This window comes from Trichomycterus rosablanca, chromosome 27, assembly GCF_030014385.1.
Source record: "Trichomycterus rosablanca isolate fTriRos1 chromosome 27, fTriRos1.hap1, whole genome shotgun sequence".
NCBI classification, from domain to species: Eukaryota; Metazoa; Chordata; class Actinopteri; order Siluriformes; family Trichomycteridae; genus Trichomycterus; species Trichomycterus rosablanca.
The window spans coordinates 11,315,400-11,330,891 of record NC_086014.1 but is presented as its reverse complement, the minus strand read 5'-3'; the positions used below and the strand labels follow the sequence as shown (position 1 = coordinate 11,330,891).

Here is a 15,492-nt window from a genome sequence, read left to right as displayed (position 1 = left end):
CACAGCAGCGCTGCTGGAGTTTTTAAGTACCGTGTCCACTCACTGTCCACTCTATTAGACACTCCTACTTAGTTGGTCCACCTTGTAGATGTAAAGTCAGAGACGATCGCTCATCTATTGCTGCTGTTTGAGTCGGTCATCTTCTAGACCTTCATCAGCGGTCACAGGACGCTGCCCACGGGGCGCTGTTGGGTGGATATTTTTGGTTGGTGGACTATTCTCAGTCCAGCAGTGACAGTGAGGTGTTTAAAAACCCCATCAGTATTGCTCTGTCTGATCCACTCATACCAGCACTACACACACTAACACACCCCCACCATGTCAGTGTCACTGCAGTGCTGAGAATGATCCACCACCTAAATAATACCTGCTCTGTGGTGGTCCTGTGGGGGTCCTGACCATTGAAGAACAGCATGAAAGGAGGCTAACAAAGCATGCAGAGGAATAGATGGACTACAGTCAGTAATTGTTGAACTACAAAGTGCTTCTATATGGTAAGTGGAGCTGATAAAATGAACAGTGAGTGTGGTCATAATGTTATGGCTGATCGGTGTATATACATTTGTATATTTTAAATATTGTAGCTTAATACTTTTTTCTCCACCAAATTAATTTTTAAAAGATCTTTGCAGCAGGGTTACAATAGTGAGTAACATTAGATTGATTTACATACTTCAGTAAAAAAATGATGAACACACAGTCAGACTGATCACGCTTTGAATCATTTTATTTTTTAACTTTACATCACATTATTAAATCTGTCAGTAACCAAACATAATGGCAGACTGAACTCTGTATGTGAGCTTTAGCACTTGTACAGAATATTTATCCTTTGGATGTCAATGTTGGACAGATTCTGTCTCTGTCCAATGTCTACAAAAGGATTAGGAGTTGGAGTGATGGTGTCACGTCCGTTCATAGAGAAAGCTCGTCTTCCGTAGTGCATCACAGAGGAGTAGTCATAGAGTGTGTTCAGGTTGTTGGTGTTCTTTCTGTTGAAATTGTACTGCATTGATGGACTGATGTTTTCCCAGTTGATGATGACATAGCTATCACGGTCACTCCTGGTGTGCTCATGGTAGAAACCCAGAGCGTGGTTAAGCTCATGCTGAACAATGCCTTGTACAAGACAGCCAGCTCTGTTGAGAGAGACCACCTGCAGACCACCAGTTTTGCCCACAGCAGAAAAGCACCTGAGAGGAAGAAGAGCTTTAAATAAAATTCATCTATAGAACAGTGTATAAAATTGTGGACTGATGTTGACGCTATGTAACAGCAATGTTAAGAGTTTATCCAGCCTCACCCGTCTTTGTTCTCAATGCTGAGGTAATCAGTTTCAACTGTCCTGTTAACAAAACGAATGCAGGTTTTGCTGTGGAAGGTGGCCATGGCATTAGCAATTACATTCCTGTCAGAGGATGCTGTAAAGAAAATACCAAGTGTTAATGAGATAACAATAATGAATAAATAAACTAATTTGTACAATGTGATTAAGAAATGCTGTTACTTACTGAAATCATTGCTCACTATAAAAGGCACCTCCACAAAGCCAGTTAAGGACTTCTTCCAAAAGCAGTTGTTGTTGGGGCAGACCAGAGAGTTTCTGGATGTTGCTAACAGTATGTCTCCCTCCACCAACAGTTCAATAGATCCTTTATACAGAGATTAAAATGTACGTTACACTATAAAAATTAAAATTAATACTTGTCATAGTAATAATGCTAAACTTTTATGGATAGAATGAGCAAAAGAACTGACCGTTATTAGTGGTGAGAATTTGTGATGAGATGTCCATTGGCTGGGGAGCGTTGAGTTTGAAAGCCTGGGAGAAGCCGAGCAGCAAGACAAGAATAAAGACAGAAGCTCTGGACTCCATATTGCTTCAGTGAGTGAAGATGATCTGGATGCTCCTTCACTGTAACTCGGTGTCTGAATGCTGTCATAGTGGCCTTTTATACACATGGACACACAGAGACAGACTGGTGTGTTTTTATTAAGGATTAAAACTGTGTTAGTGTCCACTGTCTGATGTGTAGAACTAAAGGGAGGATCCTCTGACCACACCAATGACTCTAATCTCTTACTGAATCAGATTAGAGGTGTTTGGTTCATTTAAATGAATGAATCAAGTGTATATCTTAATATTTAGTATTTTACAACAGTCAGGCTTTAACTAGGACATGCTGGTGTGAGGTGCAATCCCTAATCATGATGTTGACTTTCATTTTTATGCAGAGAATACAGTTACTTTACAGCATTTTCTGGAATGTTGTTGCCGATACTTCAGCCACCTTCCATAGCAAAACCTGCCTGACTGTTTGTGAATCTAAATTTGTGCATTACATAGAAACTCCTCAATATTACAATCTACAGTATAATTGATTCATTCATTTAAATGAGCCAAACACTTCTACTCTGATTCAGTAAGAGATTAGAGTCATTGGTGTGGTCAGAGGATCCTCCCTTTAGTTCTACACATTAGATATTGGACACTAACACAGTTTTAATCCTCAATAAAAACACACCAGTCTGTCTCTGTGTGTCCATGTGTATAAAAGGCCACTATGACAACATTCAGACACCGAGCTACAGTGAAGGAGCATCCAGATCATCTTCACTCACTGAAGCAATATGGAGTCCAGAGCTTCTGTCTTTATTCTAGTCCTTCTGCTCGGCTTCTCCCAGGCTTTCAAACTCGACGCTCCCCAGCCAATGGACATCTCATCACAAATTCTCTCCACTAATAACGGTCAGTTCATTTGCTCATTCTATCTATTATAGTTCAACATTATTACTCTTACACATATGGGCCTCGAGTCTTCTTTTGTTATTGTCTTTTATTTAGTTTTAATATGTTAAACCGACATGCACCAAGTGTAAAACGTTTGTGATCAGGATACGACACTGGTGATGTACAACAAGTATTCATTTTAATTCCCTACCCTAATGTATATTTTCCTCTCTGTATACAGGATCCAGTGAACTGTTGGTGGAGGGAGACATACTTTTGCCAGAAAACAGGAACTCCATGGTCTGCCTCAATAACAACTGCTTCTGGAAGAAGTCCTCAACTGGCTTGGTGGAGGTGCCTTATACAGTGAGCAATGATTTCTGTAAGTGACCTATTTTTAACCGTTCACATCTAATACAATTTGTTTTAATCTCATTATTTCTGACAAACATTTTGGCTGTTTTCTTCACAGCATTTTCTGACAGGAATGTAATTGCAAATGCCATGGCCACCTTCCACAGCAAAACCTGCATTCGTTTTGTTCCCAGGATGTTTCAAACCGATTATCTCAGCATTGAAAACAAAGACGGGTAACATAATACAACATTTTAAAGCGGCCTAAACATCATTTGACATGTTTTACTATTTCATCCTCAAATATGACTTACTTACACTGGCAATCTTTTCTTAGGTGTTACTCCTCTGTGGGCAGAACTGGTGGTGCTCAGGTGGTCTCTCTGAACAGGGATGGTTGTATGGTCAATGGTATCGTCCAACACGAGCTGAACCATGCTCTAGGGTTCTATCATGAGCAGACCAGGAGTGACAGAGATCTTCATGTTATTATCAACTGGCAAAACATCGACCAAGCAATGCAGCACAATTTTAACAAGGAGAACACCAACAACCTGAACACACTGTATGACTACTCCTCCGTGATGCACTATGGAAGAAAAGCTTTTTCCATCAATGGTCTGGACACCATCACACCCATTCCTAATGCATATGTGCAGATTGGACAGAGACAAGATCTGTCTGTCATTGACATCCAGAGGATCAACAAACTCTACAACTGCTGAAATGCACAGATTTGTTTTGTTATGTTTTAGAGCATTTTACAACATGCTGTTATATTTAAACATAATAAAACAGCTTTCCAATTAGTACATTGTAATCCTAAACAATGTCTTAATAAAATGAATCAACATAATGACCCAACGTTTATCTGATTGTGTTTTTTAAATCAGCATTTTCTACCATCCATTTTTAGCTATTTCAGTGTCAATAGCTGAATCCACTCAGAAACCCTTTTATACTTAATGACTTATGAAGCACAGATAGAACAATTAGCTGGCAAGGGTAGTCAAGTTAGTCTAATAAACATGATTAAAAACGTATGGCACATCATGAAGAGGAGAATCAGACAATGGCGATTGTTGAGCAGCTTAATTCTTGTATACAGAACCACAACAATTATTATAATTCATTGTCAAATAATTTATAGTATAATGAAACTAAATACCAATTATATATACAGTATATACACACTGATCAACCATAACATTAAAACCACCTCCTTGTTTCTACACTCACTGTCCATTTTATCAGCTCCACTTACCATATAGAAGCACTTTGTAGTTCCACAATTACTGACTGTAGTCCATCTATTCCTCTGTATGATTTGTTAGCCCTTTTTCATGTTGTTCTTCAATGGTCAGGACCCCCACAGGACCACCACAGAGCAGGTATTATTTAGGTGGTGGATCATTCTTAGTACTGCAGTGACACTGACATGGTGGTGGTGTGTTAGTGTGTGTTGTGCTGGTATGAGTGGATAAGACACAGCAGCGCTGCTGCAGTTTTTAAGTACCGTGTCCACTCACTGTCCTCTCTATTAGACACTTCTACTTAGTTGGTCCACCTTGTAGATGTAAAGTCAGAGACGATCGCTCATCTATTGCTGCTGTTTGAGTCGGTCATCTTCTAGACCTTCATCAGCGGTCACAGGACGCTGCCCACGGGGCGCTGTTGGGTGGATATTTTTGGTTGGTGGACTATTCTCAGTCCAGCAGTGACAGTGAGGTGTTTAAAAACCCCATCAGTATTGCTCTGTCTGATCCACTCATACCAGCACTACACACACTAACACACCCCCACCATGTCAGTGTCACTGCAGTGCTGAGAATGATCCACCACCTAAATAATACCTGCTCTGTGGTGGTCCTGACCATTGAAGAACAGCATGAAAGGAGGCTAACAAAGCATGCAGAGGAATAGATGGACTACAGTCAGTAATTGTTGAACTACAAAGTGCTTCTATATGGTAAGTGGAGCTGATAAAATGAACAGTGAGTGTGGTCATAATGTTATGGCTGATCGGTGTATATACATTTGTATATTTTAAATATTGTAGCTTAATACTTTTTTCTCCACCAATTTAATTTTTAAAAGATCTTTGCAGCAGGATTACAATAGTGAGTAACATTAGATTGATTTACATACTTCAGTAAAAAAATGATGAACACACAGTCAGACTGATCATGCTTTGAATCATTTTATTTTTTAACTTTACATCACATTATTAAATCTGTCAGTAACCAAACATAATGGCAGACTGAACTCTGTATGTGAGCTTTAGCACTTGTACAGAATATTTATCCTTTGGATGTCAATGTTGGACAGATTCTGTCTCTGTCCAATGTCTACAAAAGGATTAGGAGTTGGAGTGATGGTGTCACGTCCGTTCATAGAGAAAGCTCGTCTTCCATAGTGCATCACAGAGGAGTAGTCATAGAGTGTGTTCAGGTTGTTGGTGTTCTTTCTGTTGAAATTGTACTGCATTGATGGACTGATGTTTTCCCAGTTGATGATGACATAGCTATCACGGTCACTCCTGGTGTGCTCATGGTAGAAACCCAGAGCGTGGTTAAGCTCATGCTGAACAATGCCTTGTACAAGACAGCCAGCTCTGTTGAGAGAGACCACCTGCAGACCACCAGTTTTGCCCACAGCAGAAAAGCACCTGAGAGGAAGAAGAGCTTTAAATAAAATTCATCTATAGAACAGTGTATCAAATTGTGGACTGATGTTGACGCTATGTAACAGCAATGTTAAGAGTTTATCCAGCCTCACCCGTCTTTGTTCTCAATGCTGAGGTAATCAGTTTCAACTGTCCTGTTAACAAAACGAATGCAGGTTTTGCTGTGGAAGGTAGCCATGGCATTAGCAATTACATTCCTGTCAGAGGATGCTGTAAAGAAAATACCAAGTGTTAATGAGATAACAATAATTAAGCTGAATTGTACAATGTGGTTAAGAAATGCTTTTACTTACTGAAATCATTGCTCACTATAAAAGGCACCTCCACAAAGCCAGTTAAGGACTTCTTCCAAAAGCAGTTGTTGTTGGGGCAGACCAGAGAGTTTCTGGATGTTGCTAACAGTATGTCTCCCTCCACCAACAGTTCAATAGATCCTTTATACAGAGATTAAAATGTACGTTACACTATAAAAATTAAAAGTAATACTTGTCATAGTAATAATGTTAAACTTTAATGGATAGAATAAGCAAAAGAACTGACCGTTATTAGTGGTGAGAATTTGTGATGAGATGTCCATTGGCTGGGGAGCGTTGAGTTTGAAAGCCTGGGAGAAGCCGAGCAGAAGGACTAGAATAAAGACAGAAGCTCTGGACTCCATATTGCTTCAGTGAGTGAAGATGATCTGGATGCTCCTTCACTGTAGCTCGGTGTCTGAATGCTGTCATAGTGGCCTTTTATACACATGGACACACAGAGACAGACTGGTGTGTTTTTATTAAGGATTAAAACTGTGTTAGTGTCCACTGTCTGATGTGTAGAACTAAAGGGAGGATCCTCTGACCACACCAATGACTCTAATCTCTTACTGAATCAGAGTAGAGGTGTTTGGTTCATTTAAATGAATGAATCAAGTGTATATCTTAATATTTAGTATTTTACAACAGTCAGGCTTTAACTAGGACATGCTGGTGTGAGGTGCAATCCCTAATCATGATGTTGACTTTCATTTTTATGCAGAGAATAGTTACTTTACAGCATTTTCTGGAATGTTGTTGCCGATACTTCAGCCACCTTCCATAGCAAAACCTGCCTGACTGTTCGTGAATCTAAATTTGTGCATTACATAGAAAGTCCTCAATATTACAATCTACAGTATAATTGATTCATTCATTTAAATGAGCCAAACACTTCTACTCTGATTCAGTAAGAGATTAGAGTCATTGGTGTGGTCAGAGGATCCTCCCTTTAGTTCTACACATCAGACAGTGGACACTAACACAGTTTTAATCCTCAATAAAAACACACCAGTCTGTCTCTGTGTCCATGTGTATAAAAGGCCACTATGACAACATTCAGACACCGAGCTACAGTGAAGGAGCATCCAGATCATCTTCACTCACTGAAGCAATATGGAGTCCAGAGCTTCTGTCTTTATTCTTGTCCTGCTGCTCGGCTTCTCCCAGGCTTTCAAACTCGACGCTCCCCAGCCAATGGACATCTCATCACAAATTCTCACCACAAATAACGGTCAGTTCTTTTGCTCACTGTATCTATAACAGTTTAACAGTTAAACCTTGCACCAAGCGTAAAAAACTTGTGATCAGGATACTGCACTGGTGATGTTTAGGTACAACAAGTATTCATTTTAATTCCCTGAGCTAACGTATATTTTCCTCTCTGTATACAGGATCCAGTGAACTGTTGGTGGAGGGAGACATACTTTTGCCAGAAAACAGGAACTCCATGGTCTGCCTCAATAACAACTGCTTCTGGAAGAAGTCCTCAACTGGCTTGGTGGAGGTGCCTTATACAGTGAGCAATGATTTCTGTAAGTGACCTATTTTTAACCGTTCACATCTAATACAATTTGTTTTAATCTCATTATTTCTGATAAACATTTTGGCTGTTTTCTTCACAGCATTTTCTGACAGGAATGTAATTGCAAATGCCATGGCCACCTTCCACAGCAAAACCTGCATTCGTTTTGTTCCCAGGATGTTTCAAACTGATTATCTCAGCATTGAAAACAAAGACGGGTAACATAATACAACATTTTAAAGCGGCCTTAACATCGTTTGACATGTTTTACTATTTCATCCTCAAATATGACTTACTTACACTGGCAATCTTTTCTTAGGTGTTACTCCTCTGTGGGCAGAACTGGTGGTGCTCAGGTGGTCTCTCTGAACAGGGATGGTTGTATGGTCAATGGTATCGTCCAACACGAGCTGAACCATGCTCTAGGGTTCTATCATGAGCAGACCAGAAGTGACAGAGATCTTCATGTTATTATCAACTGGCAAAACGTCGACCCAGCAATGCAGCACAATTTTAACAAGGAGAACACCAACAACCTGAACACACTGTATGACTACTCCTCCGTGATGCACTATGGAAGAAAAGCTTTTTCCATCAATGGTCTGGACACCATCACACCCATTCCTAATGCATATGTGCAGATTGGACAGAGACAAGATCTGTCTGTCATTGACATCCAGAGGATCAACAAACTCTACAACTGCTGAAATGCACAGATTTGTTTTGTTAAAATTTAGAGCATTTTACAACATGCTGTTATATTTAAACATAATAAAACAGCTTTCCAATTAGTACATTGTAATCCTAAACAATGTCTTAATAAAATGAATCAACATAATGACCCAACGTTTATCTGATTGTGTTTTTTAAATCAGCATTTTCTACCATCCATTTTTAGCTATTTCAGTGTCAATAGCTGAATCCACTCAGAAACCCTTTTATACTTAATGACTTATGAAGCATAGGTATAACAATTAGCTGGCAAGGGTAGTCAAGTTAGTCTAATAAACATGATTAAAAATGTATGGCACATCATGAAGAGGAGAATCAGACAATGGCGATTGTTGAGCAGCTTAATTCTTGTATACAGAACCACAACAATTATTATAATTCATTGTCAAATAATTAATAGTATAATGAAAAAAAAGCAATACGCAGATATTATACTGACAAGATGTTTAATCAGAATAAAGAAGTTCATTTAATGATTAATTAATTATTTAATAATTGACATCTAATATGGAGCAACTGTGTGCTATGAGCTTAGTTTTAACATAAACATTTCAAAAGCTTAACTCAGAAGAGACTTTTAAGCGATTATAAAAGTTAATTCCTAATACAAGCTACTACAAGCTCACTTACAATAAAACAACAAGTTCTAAATACCAATTATATATATACACACTGATCAACCATAACATTAAAACCACCTACTTGTTTTTAAACTCACTGTCCATTTATCAGCTCCACTTACCATATAGAAGCACTTTGTAGTTCTACAATTACTGACTGTAGTCCATCTATTCCTCTGTATGCTTCGTTAGCCCTTTTTCATGTTGTTCTTCAATGGTCAGGACCCCCACAGGACCACTATAGAGCAGGTATTATTTAGGTGGTGGATCATTCTCAGCACTGCAGTGACACTGACATGGTGGTGGTGTGTTAGTGTGTGTTGTGCTGGTATGAGTGGATCAGACACAGCAGCGCTGCTGGAGTTTTTAAGTACCGTGTCCACTCACTGTCCACTCTATTAGACACTTCTACTTAGTTGGTCCACCTTGTGGAAGTAAAGTCAGAGACGATCGCTCATCTATTGCTGCTGTTTGAGTCGGTCATCTTCTAGACCTTCATCAGTGGTTACAGGACGCTGCCCACGGGGCGCTGTTGGGTGGATATTTTTGGTTGGTGGACTATTCTCAGTCCAGCAGTGACATTGAGGTGTTTAAAAACCCCATCAGTGGCCGCTCAGGTGGCGCAGCGGTAAAAAGAAACGCGCTGCAACCAGGGCTGGATTCTGAGAAGCGTGGTATCGAATCCAGCCTTGCTTTACCAGTTCGAAGCTGAGTGGCTATATGAGCAACGATTGGCCGGTTGCTCATGTGGGGGGTGGGACAAAGAACCGGATGTGGGTCTCTCTCTGTCAGAATGCGATTGCGTTCTCTGCCGGCTGATTGGAGGCGCTTACACAGAGATGGGAGAGGGTGCCCTTGGGGTGTGTCTCTCCGCATGCAACGCTAGGTGGCGCCAAACTTGTCAATGTGTGGGTGGCAAAGATGCATCTGGCTGCTGCTCGTGTTTCGGAGGGGATACGAGTTAGCTTCAATCACCTCCGTCAGGGCACGGTTCGGCATAGACAGAGAGGAAGCACGATGCTAATTGAACAATTGGATGCGCTAAAAAAAAAAAAAAAAAAAAATCAGTATTGCTGTGTCTTATCCACTCATACCAGCACTACACACACTAACACACCCCCACCATGTCAGTGTCACTGCAGTGCTGAGAATGATCCACCACCTAAATAATACCTGCTCTGTGGTGGTCCTGTGGGGGTCCTGACCATTAAAGAACAGCATGAAAGGAGGCTAACAAAGCATGCAGAGGAATAGATGGACTACAGTCAGTAATTGTTGAACTACAAAGTGCTTCTATATGGTAAGTGGAGATGATAAAATGGACAGTGAGTGTAGAAACAAGGAGGTGGTCATAATGTTATGGCTGATCGGTGTATATACATTTGTATATTTTAAATATTGTAGCTTAATACTTTTTTCTACACCAATTTAATTTTTAAAAGATCTTTGAAGCAGGTTTACAATAGTGAGTAACATTAGATTGATTTACATACTTCAGTAAAAAAATGATGAACACACAGTCAGACTGATCACGCTTTGAATCATTTTATTTTTTAACTTTACATCACATTATTAAATCTGTCAGTAACCAAACATAATGGCAGACTGAACTCTGTATGTGAGCTTTAGCACTTGTACAGAATATTTATCCTTTGGATGTCAATGTTGGACAGATTCTGTCTCTGTCCAATGTCTACAAAAGGATTAGGAGTTGGAGTGATGGTGTCACGTCCGTTCATAGAGAAAGCTCGTCTTCCATAGTGCATCACAGAGGAGTAGTCATACAGTGTGTTCAGGTTGTTGGTGTTCTCTCTGTTGAAATTGTACTGCATTGATGGACTGATGTTTTCCCAGTTGATGATGACATAGCTATCACGGTCACTCCTGGTGTGCTCATGGTAGAAACCCAGAGCGTGGTTAAGCTCATGCTGAACAATGCCTTGTACAAGACAGCCAGCTCTGTTGAGAGAGACCACCTGCAGACCACCAGTTTTGCCCACAGCAGAAAAGCACCTGAGAGGAAGAAGAGCTTTAAATAAAATTCATCTATAGAACAGTGTATCAAATTGTGGACTGATGTTGATGCTATGTAACAACAATGTTAAGAGTTTATCCAGCCTCACCCATCTTTGTTCTCAATGCTGAGGTAATCAGTTTCAACTGTCCTGTTAACAAAACGAATGCAGGTTTTGCTGTGGAAGTTGGCCATGGCATTAGCAATTACATTCCTGTCAGAGGATGCTGTAAAGAAAATACCAAGTGTTAATGAGATAACAATAATTAATAAATAAACTAATTTGTACAATGTGGTTAAGAAATGCTGTTACTTACTGAAATCATTGCTCACTATAAAAGGCACCTCCACAAAGCCAGTTAAGGACTTCTTCCAAAAGCAGTTGTTGTTGGGGCAGACCAGAGAGTTTCTGGATGTTGCTAACAGTATGTCTCCCTCCACCAACAGTTCACTAGATCCTTTATACAGAGATTAAAATGTACGTTACACTATAAAAATTAAATATAATACTTGTCATAGTAATAATGTTAAACTTTTATGGATAGAATGAGCAAAAGAACTGACCGTTATTAGTGGTGAGAATTTGTGATGAGATGTCCATTGGCTGGGGAGCGTTGAGTTTGAAAGCCTGGGAGAAGCCGAGCAGCAAGACAAGAATAAAGACAGAAGCTCTGGACTCCATATTGCTTCAGTGAGTGAAGATGATCTGGATGCTGCTTCACTGTAGCTCGGTGTCTGAATGCTGTCATAGTGGCCTTTTATACACATGGACACACAGAGACAGACTGGTGTGTTTTTATTGAGGATTAAAACTGTGTTAGTGTCCACTGTCTGATGTGTAGAACTAAAGGGAGGATCCTCTGACCACACCAATGACTCTAATCTCTTACTGAATCAGAGTAGAAGTGTTTGGTTCATTTAAATGAATGAATCAATTAGAGATTGTAATATTGAGGAGTTTCTATGTAATGCACAAATTTAGATTCACAAACAGTCAGGCAGGTTTTGCTATGGAAGGTGGCTGAAGTATCGGCAACAACATTCCAGAAAATGCTGTAAAGTAACTGTATTCTCTGCATAAAAATGAAAGTCAACATCATGATTAGGGATTGCACCTCACACCAGCATGTCCTAGTTAAAGCCTGACTGTTGTAAAATACTAAATATTAAGATATACACTTGATTCATTCATTTAAATGAACCAAACACCTCTACTCTGATTCAGTAAGAGATTAGAGTCATTGGTGTGGTCAGAGGATCCTCCCTTTAGTTCTACACATCAGACAGTGGACACTAACACAGTTTTAATCCTTAATAAAAACACACCAGTCTGTCTCTGTGTCCATGTGTATAAAAGGCCACTATGACAGCATTCAGACACCGAGCTACAGTGAAGGAGCATCCAGATCATCTTCACTCACTGAAGCAATATGGAGTCCAGAGCTTCTGTCTTTATTCTTGTCCTTCTGCTCGGCTTTTCCCAGGCTTTCAAACTCAACGCTCCCCAGCCAATGGACATCTCATCACAAATTCTCACCACTAATAACGGTCAGTTCTTTTGCTCATTCTATCCATAAAAGTTTAACATTATTACTATGACAAGTATTAATTTTAATTTTTATAGTGTAACGTACATTTTAATCTCTGTATAAAGGATCTATTGAACTGTTGGTGGAGGGAGACATACTGTTAGCAACATCCAGAAACTCTCTGGTCTGCCCCAACAACAACTGCTTTTGGAAGAAGTCCTTAACTGGCTTTGTGGAGGTGCCTTTTATAGTGAGCAATGATTTCAGTAAGTAACAACATTTCTTAACCACATTGTACAAATTAGTTTATTTATTAATTATTGTTATCTCATTAACACTTGGTATTTTCTTTACAGCATCCTCTGACAGGAATGTAATTGCTAATGCCATGGCCACCTTCCACAGCAAAACCCGCATTCGTTTTGTTAACAGGACAGTTGAAACTGATTACCTCAGCATTGAGAACAAAGACGGGTGAGGCTGGATAAACTCTTAACATTGCTGTTACATAGCATCAACATCAGTCCACAATTTTATACACTGTTCTATAGATGAATTTTATTTAAAGCTCTTCTTCCTCTCAGGTGCTTTTCTGCTGTGGGCAAAACTGGTGGTCTGCAGGTGGTCTCTCTCAACAGAGCTGGCTGTCTTGTACAAGGCATTGTTCAGCATGAGCTTAACCACGCTCTGGGTTTCTACCATGAGCACACCAGGAGTGACCGTGATAGCTATGTCATCATCAACTGGGAAAACATCAGTCCATCAATGCAGTACAATTTCAACAGAGAGAACACCAACAACCTGAACACACTGTATGACTACTCCTCTGTGATGCACTATGGAAGACGAGCTTTCTCTATGAACGGACGTGACACCATCACTCCAACTCCTAATCCTTTTGTAGACATTGGACAGAGACAGAATCTGTCCAACATTGACATCCAAAGGATAAATATTCTGTACAAGTGCTAAAGCTCACATACAGAGTTCCGTCTGCCATTATGTTTGGTTACTGACAGATTTAATAATGTGATGTAAAGTTAAAAAATAAATGATTAAAAGCGTGATCAGTCTGACTGTGTGTTCATCATTTTTTTAATGAAGTATGTAAATCAATCTAATGTTACTCACTATTGTAAACCTGCTTCAAAGATCTTTAAAAAATGATTCCTGTGGAAAGTCCATGAAGCCAAAAGCTGTCCCAGGACTGAAGCAACAGCAAACCTTTTAAAACAAACTTATTTAAACATATTAAACAGAATTTCCCTTTAAATTTTACAATAATTGCAGCTTTAAACAGCAAGATATGCAGGAGCTAACCATTTAGCACTTTAAATGTCTTAAGCAGGACTTTGTAGTCAGTGCAGAATTTAAAAGACAGTTGATGTAAACTTATGATGTAAAAGAGTTGATGACTTACCTTATGTCACCTATGTGGTGGAGTCAGTGAGAAGAACCTTTGTTTGGGTTGAAGATGTGGCTAATTACTTGCTAATTGGAGCAGGTAAGCTTAGCTGGTATACTCTGAATAAAGACATTTCACTCTAATATATAAAGTTTAAAGAACTAAATACATAAATAAAGTACTTTACTTTACAAACAAAGCTAAATAAATGTGAAGCAGCACACCCAACACACCTCACCACAACAGGAAGTGATGTCACACAGTAACAACCCCACCAGTTGAGTCTATCATAATTAGAAGAACCAAAAATGTGTTACCACTATGTGTAGTGTGCAAATAAAGCAGCTTGAACTGAGATACAATTCGAAGTTAAAAGTTTACATACACTTAAGGAACAGTCATGAGATTTCAATGGTTTCTGGTTATGGTTTTGAGAATTAATGAATGAACATTCTTATTTTATTTCTTTTTATCACATTTAATTCTTTCTTAAGTTCACTGTGCTTTTATTTATATCCAGCATCTTCTTGGTGAATGATTGAATGTGATGGTGTAGAAGGTTTTTATATTGTCATTTAACTGGCCTCCTTATTTAAATTAGTCATTTAAATGTATTTCAGTTTGTGACTTCTCTTATAAATCATTATAGGGAAAAACTCAGTGCTAGATAAAGTGAGTGAATAATTTTTATAGATTTTATTAAAGGACAAAACTAAGAATTATTTAGATTAAATGCGTGAATAATGTAATTTCGCCTATAATTCACCAGATGGCAGTATTTGCTTCATTTTTTTTACTCTGGATTGAAATTAATGTCTTGCATTTTCGCATGATGCAATTTTGAAGAATACAATAAAACAAGATCTTGTTAGTTGTGAATTTTTAATGTAATAAAAATAATTTTAGGGAGATAAATGTTTTTTTAAAGCACTGGAGTGGATGAACAGCTGAGTAAAGAAGACAGTACCAGGGGACATGTTCTTTACTCTGCATTGTGACTCAGCAAGACAGAGACACCTGGAGGGACAGCATTAGCTTCTTATCCCCCCTACACACACACACACACACACACACACACACACACACACACACACTGAATAGGGGTGTCACCTGAGACGTTTCGCTGAGTGCATTCATTTTTTAGAGGCTGTGTGCTGTCTTCTGTTTAAAAGAGGCTTAGTAGGTAGCATGGGTGCTGCACAGCTTAGGTACCCTGGGCTCAATCATGCGTGAGGATAAAATATTTGTGGGTTTTTCTCTCAATAAATTTTTTCATGTTTTACCACAGCACTATCCCAATTGAGATCTGAATTTTATGCAATCACACCTTGGACAGGACACCAAACCATTTCAGGGCCTCGATCAACCCCTCCTGAGATAACCCCGGTTAGGTCTGTATGTACACAACTGGCCAACAGCACCAGTAGGTTTAAATGTGTGGGTCTGCTCTGCCTTGTGATGGACTTGGCACCCTGTCCAGGGTGTACTCCTGCCTTGCACCCAGTATTACTGGTTATGCTACGGTTAAGCGCTGCCCAGAAACACTGGATCACACAACACTAACCCCTTTACTCACAATCTGGAGCAAATTAAAAGTAGACAA

The 15,492-nt window shown here is 39.3% G+C and overlaps 6 protein-coding genes across 6 annotated transcripts; 3 read left to right on the top strand and 3 right to left on the bottom strand.

The window, feature by feature from the left end:
- Positions 1-786: 786 nt before the first annotated feature.
- LOC134304339 (hatching enzyme 1.2-like) lies at positions 787-1,876 on the bottom strand. The gene is made up of 4 exons (XM_062989947.1): positions 1,759-1,876; positions 1,512-1,652; positions 1,304-1,421; positions 787-1,193 (listed from the first exon to the last, which is right to left on the bottom strand). The coding sequence occupies exons 1-4, from the start codon at positions 1,874-1,876 to the stop codon at positions 806-808; spliced, it is 765 nt and encodes a 254-aa protein (XP_062846017.1). The 3' UTR covers positions 787-805.
- A 755-nt stretch (positions 1,877-2,631) lies between these two features.
- Positions 2,632-3,810, top strand: LOC134304337 (hatching enzyme 1.2-like). Its single transcript, XM_062989946.1, has 4 exons — positions 2,632-2,749; positions 2,973-3,113; positions 3,204-3,321; positions 3,423-3,810. Exons 1-4 carry the CDS (start codon positions 2,632-2,634, stop codon positions 3,808-3,810), a joined length of 765 nt encoding a protein of 254 aa, XP_062846016.1.
- A 1,536-nt stretch (positions 3,811-5,346) lies between these two features.
- LOC134303937 (hatching enzyme 1.2-like) lies at positions 5,347-6,429 on the bottom strand. The gene is made up of 4 exons (XM_062989412.1): positions 6,312-6,429; positions 6,065-6,205; positions 5,864-5,981; positions 5,347-5,753 (listed from the first exon to the last, which is right to left on the bottom strand). Exons 1-4 carry the CDS (start codon positions 6,427-6,429, stop codon positions 5,366-5,368), a joined length of 765 nt encoding a protein of 254 aa, XP_062845482.1. The 3' UTR covers positions 5,347-5,365.
- A 751-nt stretch (positions 6,430-7,180) lies between these two features.
- LOC134303938 (hatching enzyme 1.2-like) lies at positions 7,181-8,296 on the top strand. The gene is made up of 4 exons (XM_062989413.1): positions 7,181-7,298; positions 7,459-7,599; positions 7,690-7,807; positions 7,909-8,296. The coding sequence occupies exons 1-4, from the start codon at positions 7,181-7,183 to the stop codon at positions 8,294-8,296; spliced, it is 765 nt and encodes a 254-aa protein (XP_062845483.1).
- Positions 8,297-10,547: 2,251 nt separating this feature from the next.
- LOC134303935 (hatching enzyme 1.2-like) lies at positions 10,548-11,637 on the bottom strand. The gene is made up of 4 exons (XM_062989411.1): positions 11,520-11,637; positions 11,273-11,413; positions 11,065-11,182; positions 10,548-10,954 (listed from the first exon to the last, which is right to left on the bottom strand). The coding sequence occupies exons 1-4, from the start codon at positions 11,635-11,637 to the stop codon at positions 10,567-10,569; spliced, it is 765 nt and encodes a 254-aa protein (XP_062845481.1). The 3' UTR covers positions 10,548-10,566.
- Positions 11,638-12,385: 748 nt separating this feature from the next.
- Positions 12,386-13,456, top strand: LOC134303939 (hatching enzyme 1.2-like). Its single transcript, XM_062989414.1, has 4 exons — positions 12,386-12,503; positions 12,610-12,750; positions 12,841-12,958; positions 13,069-13,456. Exons 1-4 carry the CDS (start codon positions 12,386-12,388, stop codon positions 13,454-13,456), a joined length of 765 nt encoding a protein of 254 aa, XP_062845484.1.
- The last annotated feature ends 2,036 nt before the right edge of the window (positions 13,457-15,492 follow it).

What these genes read in the sequence shown, in the direction of transcription:
- LOC134304339 (XM_062989947.1), bottom strand. Translation starts at nt 1,876, where the DNA reads ATGGAGTCCAGAGCTTCTGTCTTTATTCTTGTCTTGCTGCTCGGCTTC. An exon ending in AATTCTCACCACTAATAACG is followed by an intron (nt 1,653 to 1,758) that starts GTCAGTTCTTTT and finishes CTCTGTATAAAG; the next exon opens with GATCTATTGAACTGTTGGTG. An exon ending in AGCATTGAGAACAAAGACGG is followed by an intron (nt 1,194 to 1,303) that starts GTGAGGCTGGAT and finishes TCTTCCTCTCAG; the next exon opens with GTGCTTTTCTGCTGTGGGCA.
- LOC134304337 (XM_062989946.1), top strand. Translation starts at nt 2,632, where the DNA reads ATGGAGTCCAGAGCTTCTGTCTTTATTCTAGTCCTTCTGCTCGGCTTC. An exon ending in AATTCTCTCCACTAATAACG is followed by an intron (nt 2,750 to 2,972) that starts GTCAGTTCATTT and finishes CTCTGTATACAG; the next exon opens with GATCCAGTGAACTGTTGGTG. An exon ending in TACAGTGAGCAATGATTTCT is followed by an intron (nt 3,114 to 3,203) that starts GTAAGTGACCTA and finishes TTTTCTTCACAG; the next exon opens with CATTTTCTGACAGGAATGTA.
- LOC134303937 (XM_062989412.1), bottom strand. Translation starts at nt 6,429, where the DNA reads ATGGAGTCCAGAGCTTCTGTCTTTATTCTAGTCCTTCTGCTCGGCTTC. An exon ending in AATTCTCACCACTAATAACG is followed by an intron (nt 6,206 to 6,311) that starts GTCAGTTCTTTT and finishes CTCTGTATAAAG; the next exon opens with GATCTATTGAACTGTTGGTG. An exon ending in AGCATTGAGAACAAAGACGG is followed by an intron (nt 5,754 to 5,863) that starts GTGAGGCTGGAT and finishes TCTTCCTCTCAG; the next exon opens with GTGCTTTTCTGCTGTGGGCA.
- LOC134303938 (XM_062989413.1), top strand. Translation starts at nt 7,181, where the DNA reads ATGGAGTCCAGAGCTTCTGTCTTTATTCTTGTCCTGCTGCTCGGCTTC. An exon ending in TACAGTGAGCAATGATTTCT is followed by an intron (nt 7,600 to 7,689) that starts GTAAGTGACCTA and finishes TTTTCTTCACAG; the next exon opens with CATTTTCTGACAGGAATGTA. An exon ending in AGCATTGAAAACAAAGACGG is followed by an intron (nt 7,808 to 7,908) that starts GTAACATAATAC and finishes ATCTTTTCTTAG; the next exon opens with GTGTTACTCCTCTGTGGGCA.
- LOC134303935 (XM_062989411.1), bottom strand. Translation starts at nt 11,637, where the DNA reads ATGGAGTCCAGAGCTTCTGTCTTTATTCTTGTCTTGCTGCTCGGCTTC. An exon ending in TATAGTGAGCAATGATTTCA is followed by an intron (nt 11,183 to 11,272) that starts GTAAGTAACAGC and finishes TTTTCTTTACAG; the next exon opens with CATCCTCTGACAGGAATGTA. An exon ending in AGCATTGAGAACAAAGATGG is followed by an intron (nt 10,955 to 11,064) that starts GTGAGGCTGGAT and finishes TCTTCCTCTCAG; the next exon opens with GTGCTTTTCTGCTGTGGGCA.
- LOC134303939 (XM_062989414.1), top strand. Translation starts at nt 12,386, where the DNA reads ATGGAGTCCAGAGCTTCTGTCTTTATTCTTGTCCTTCTGCTCGGCTTT. An exon ending in AATTCTCACCACTAATAACG is followed by an intron (nt 12,504 to 12,609) that starts GTCAGTTCTTTT and finishes CTCTGTATAAAG; the next exon opens with GATCTATTGAACTGTTGGTG. An exon ending in TATAGTGAGCAATGATTTCA is followed by an intron (nt 12,751 to 12,840) that starts GTAAGTAACAAC and finishes TTTTCTTTACAG; the next exon opens with CATCCTCTGACAGGAATGTA.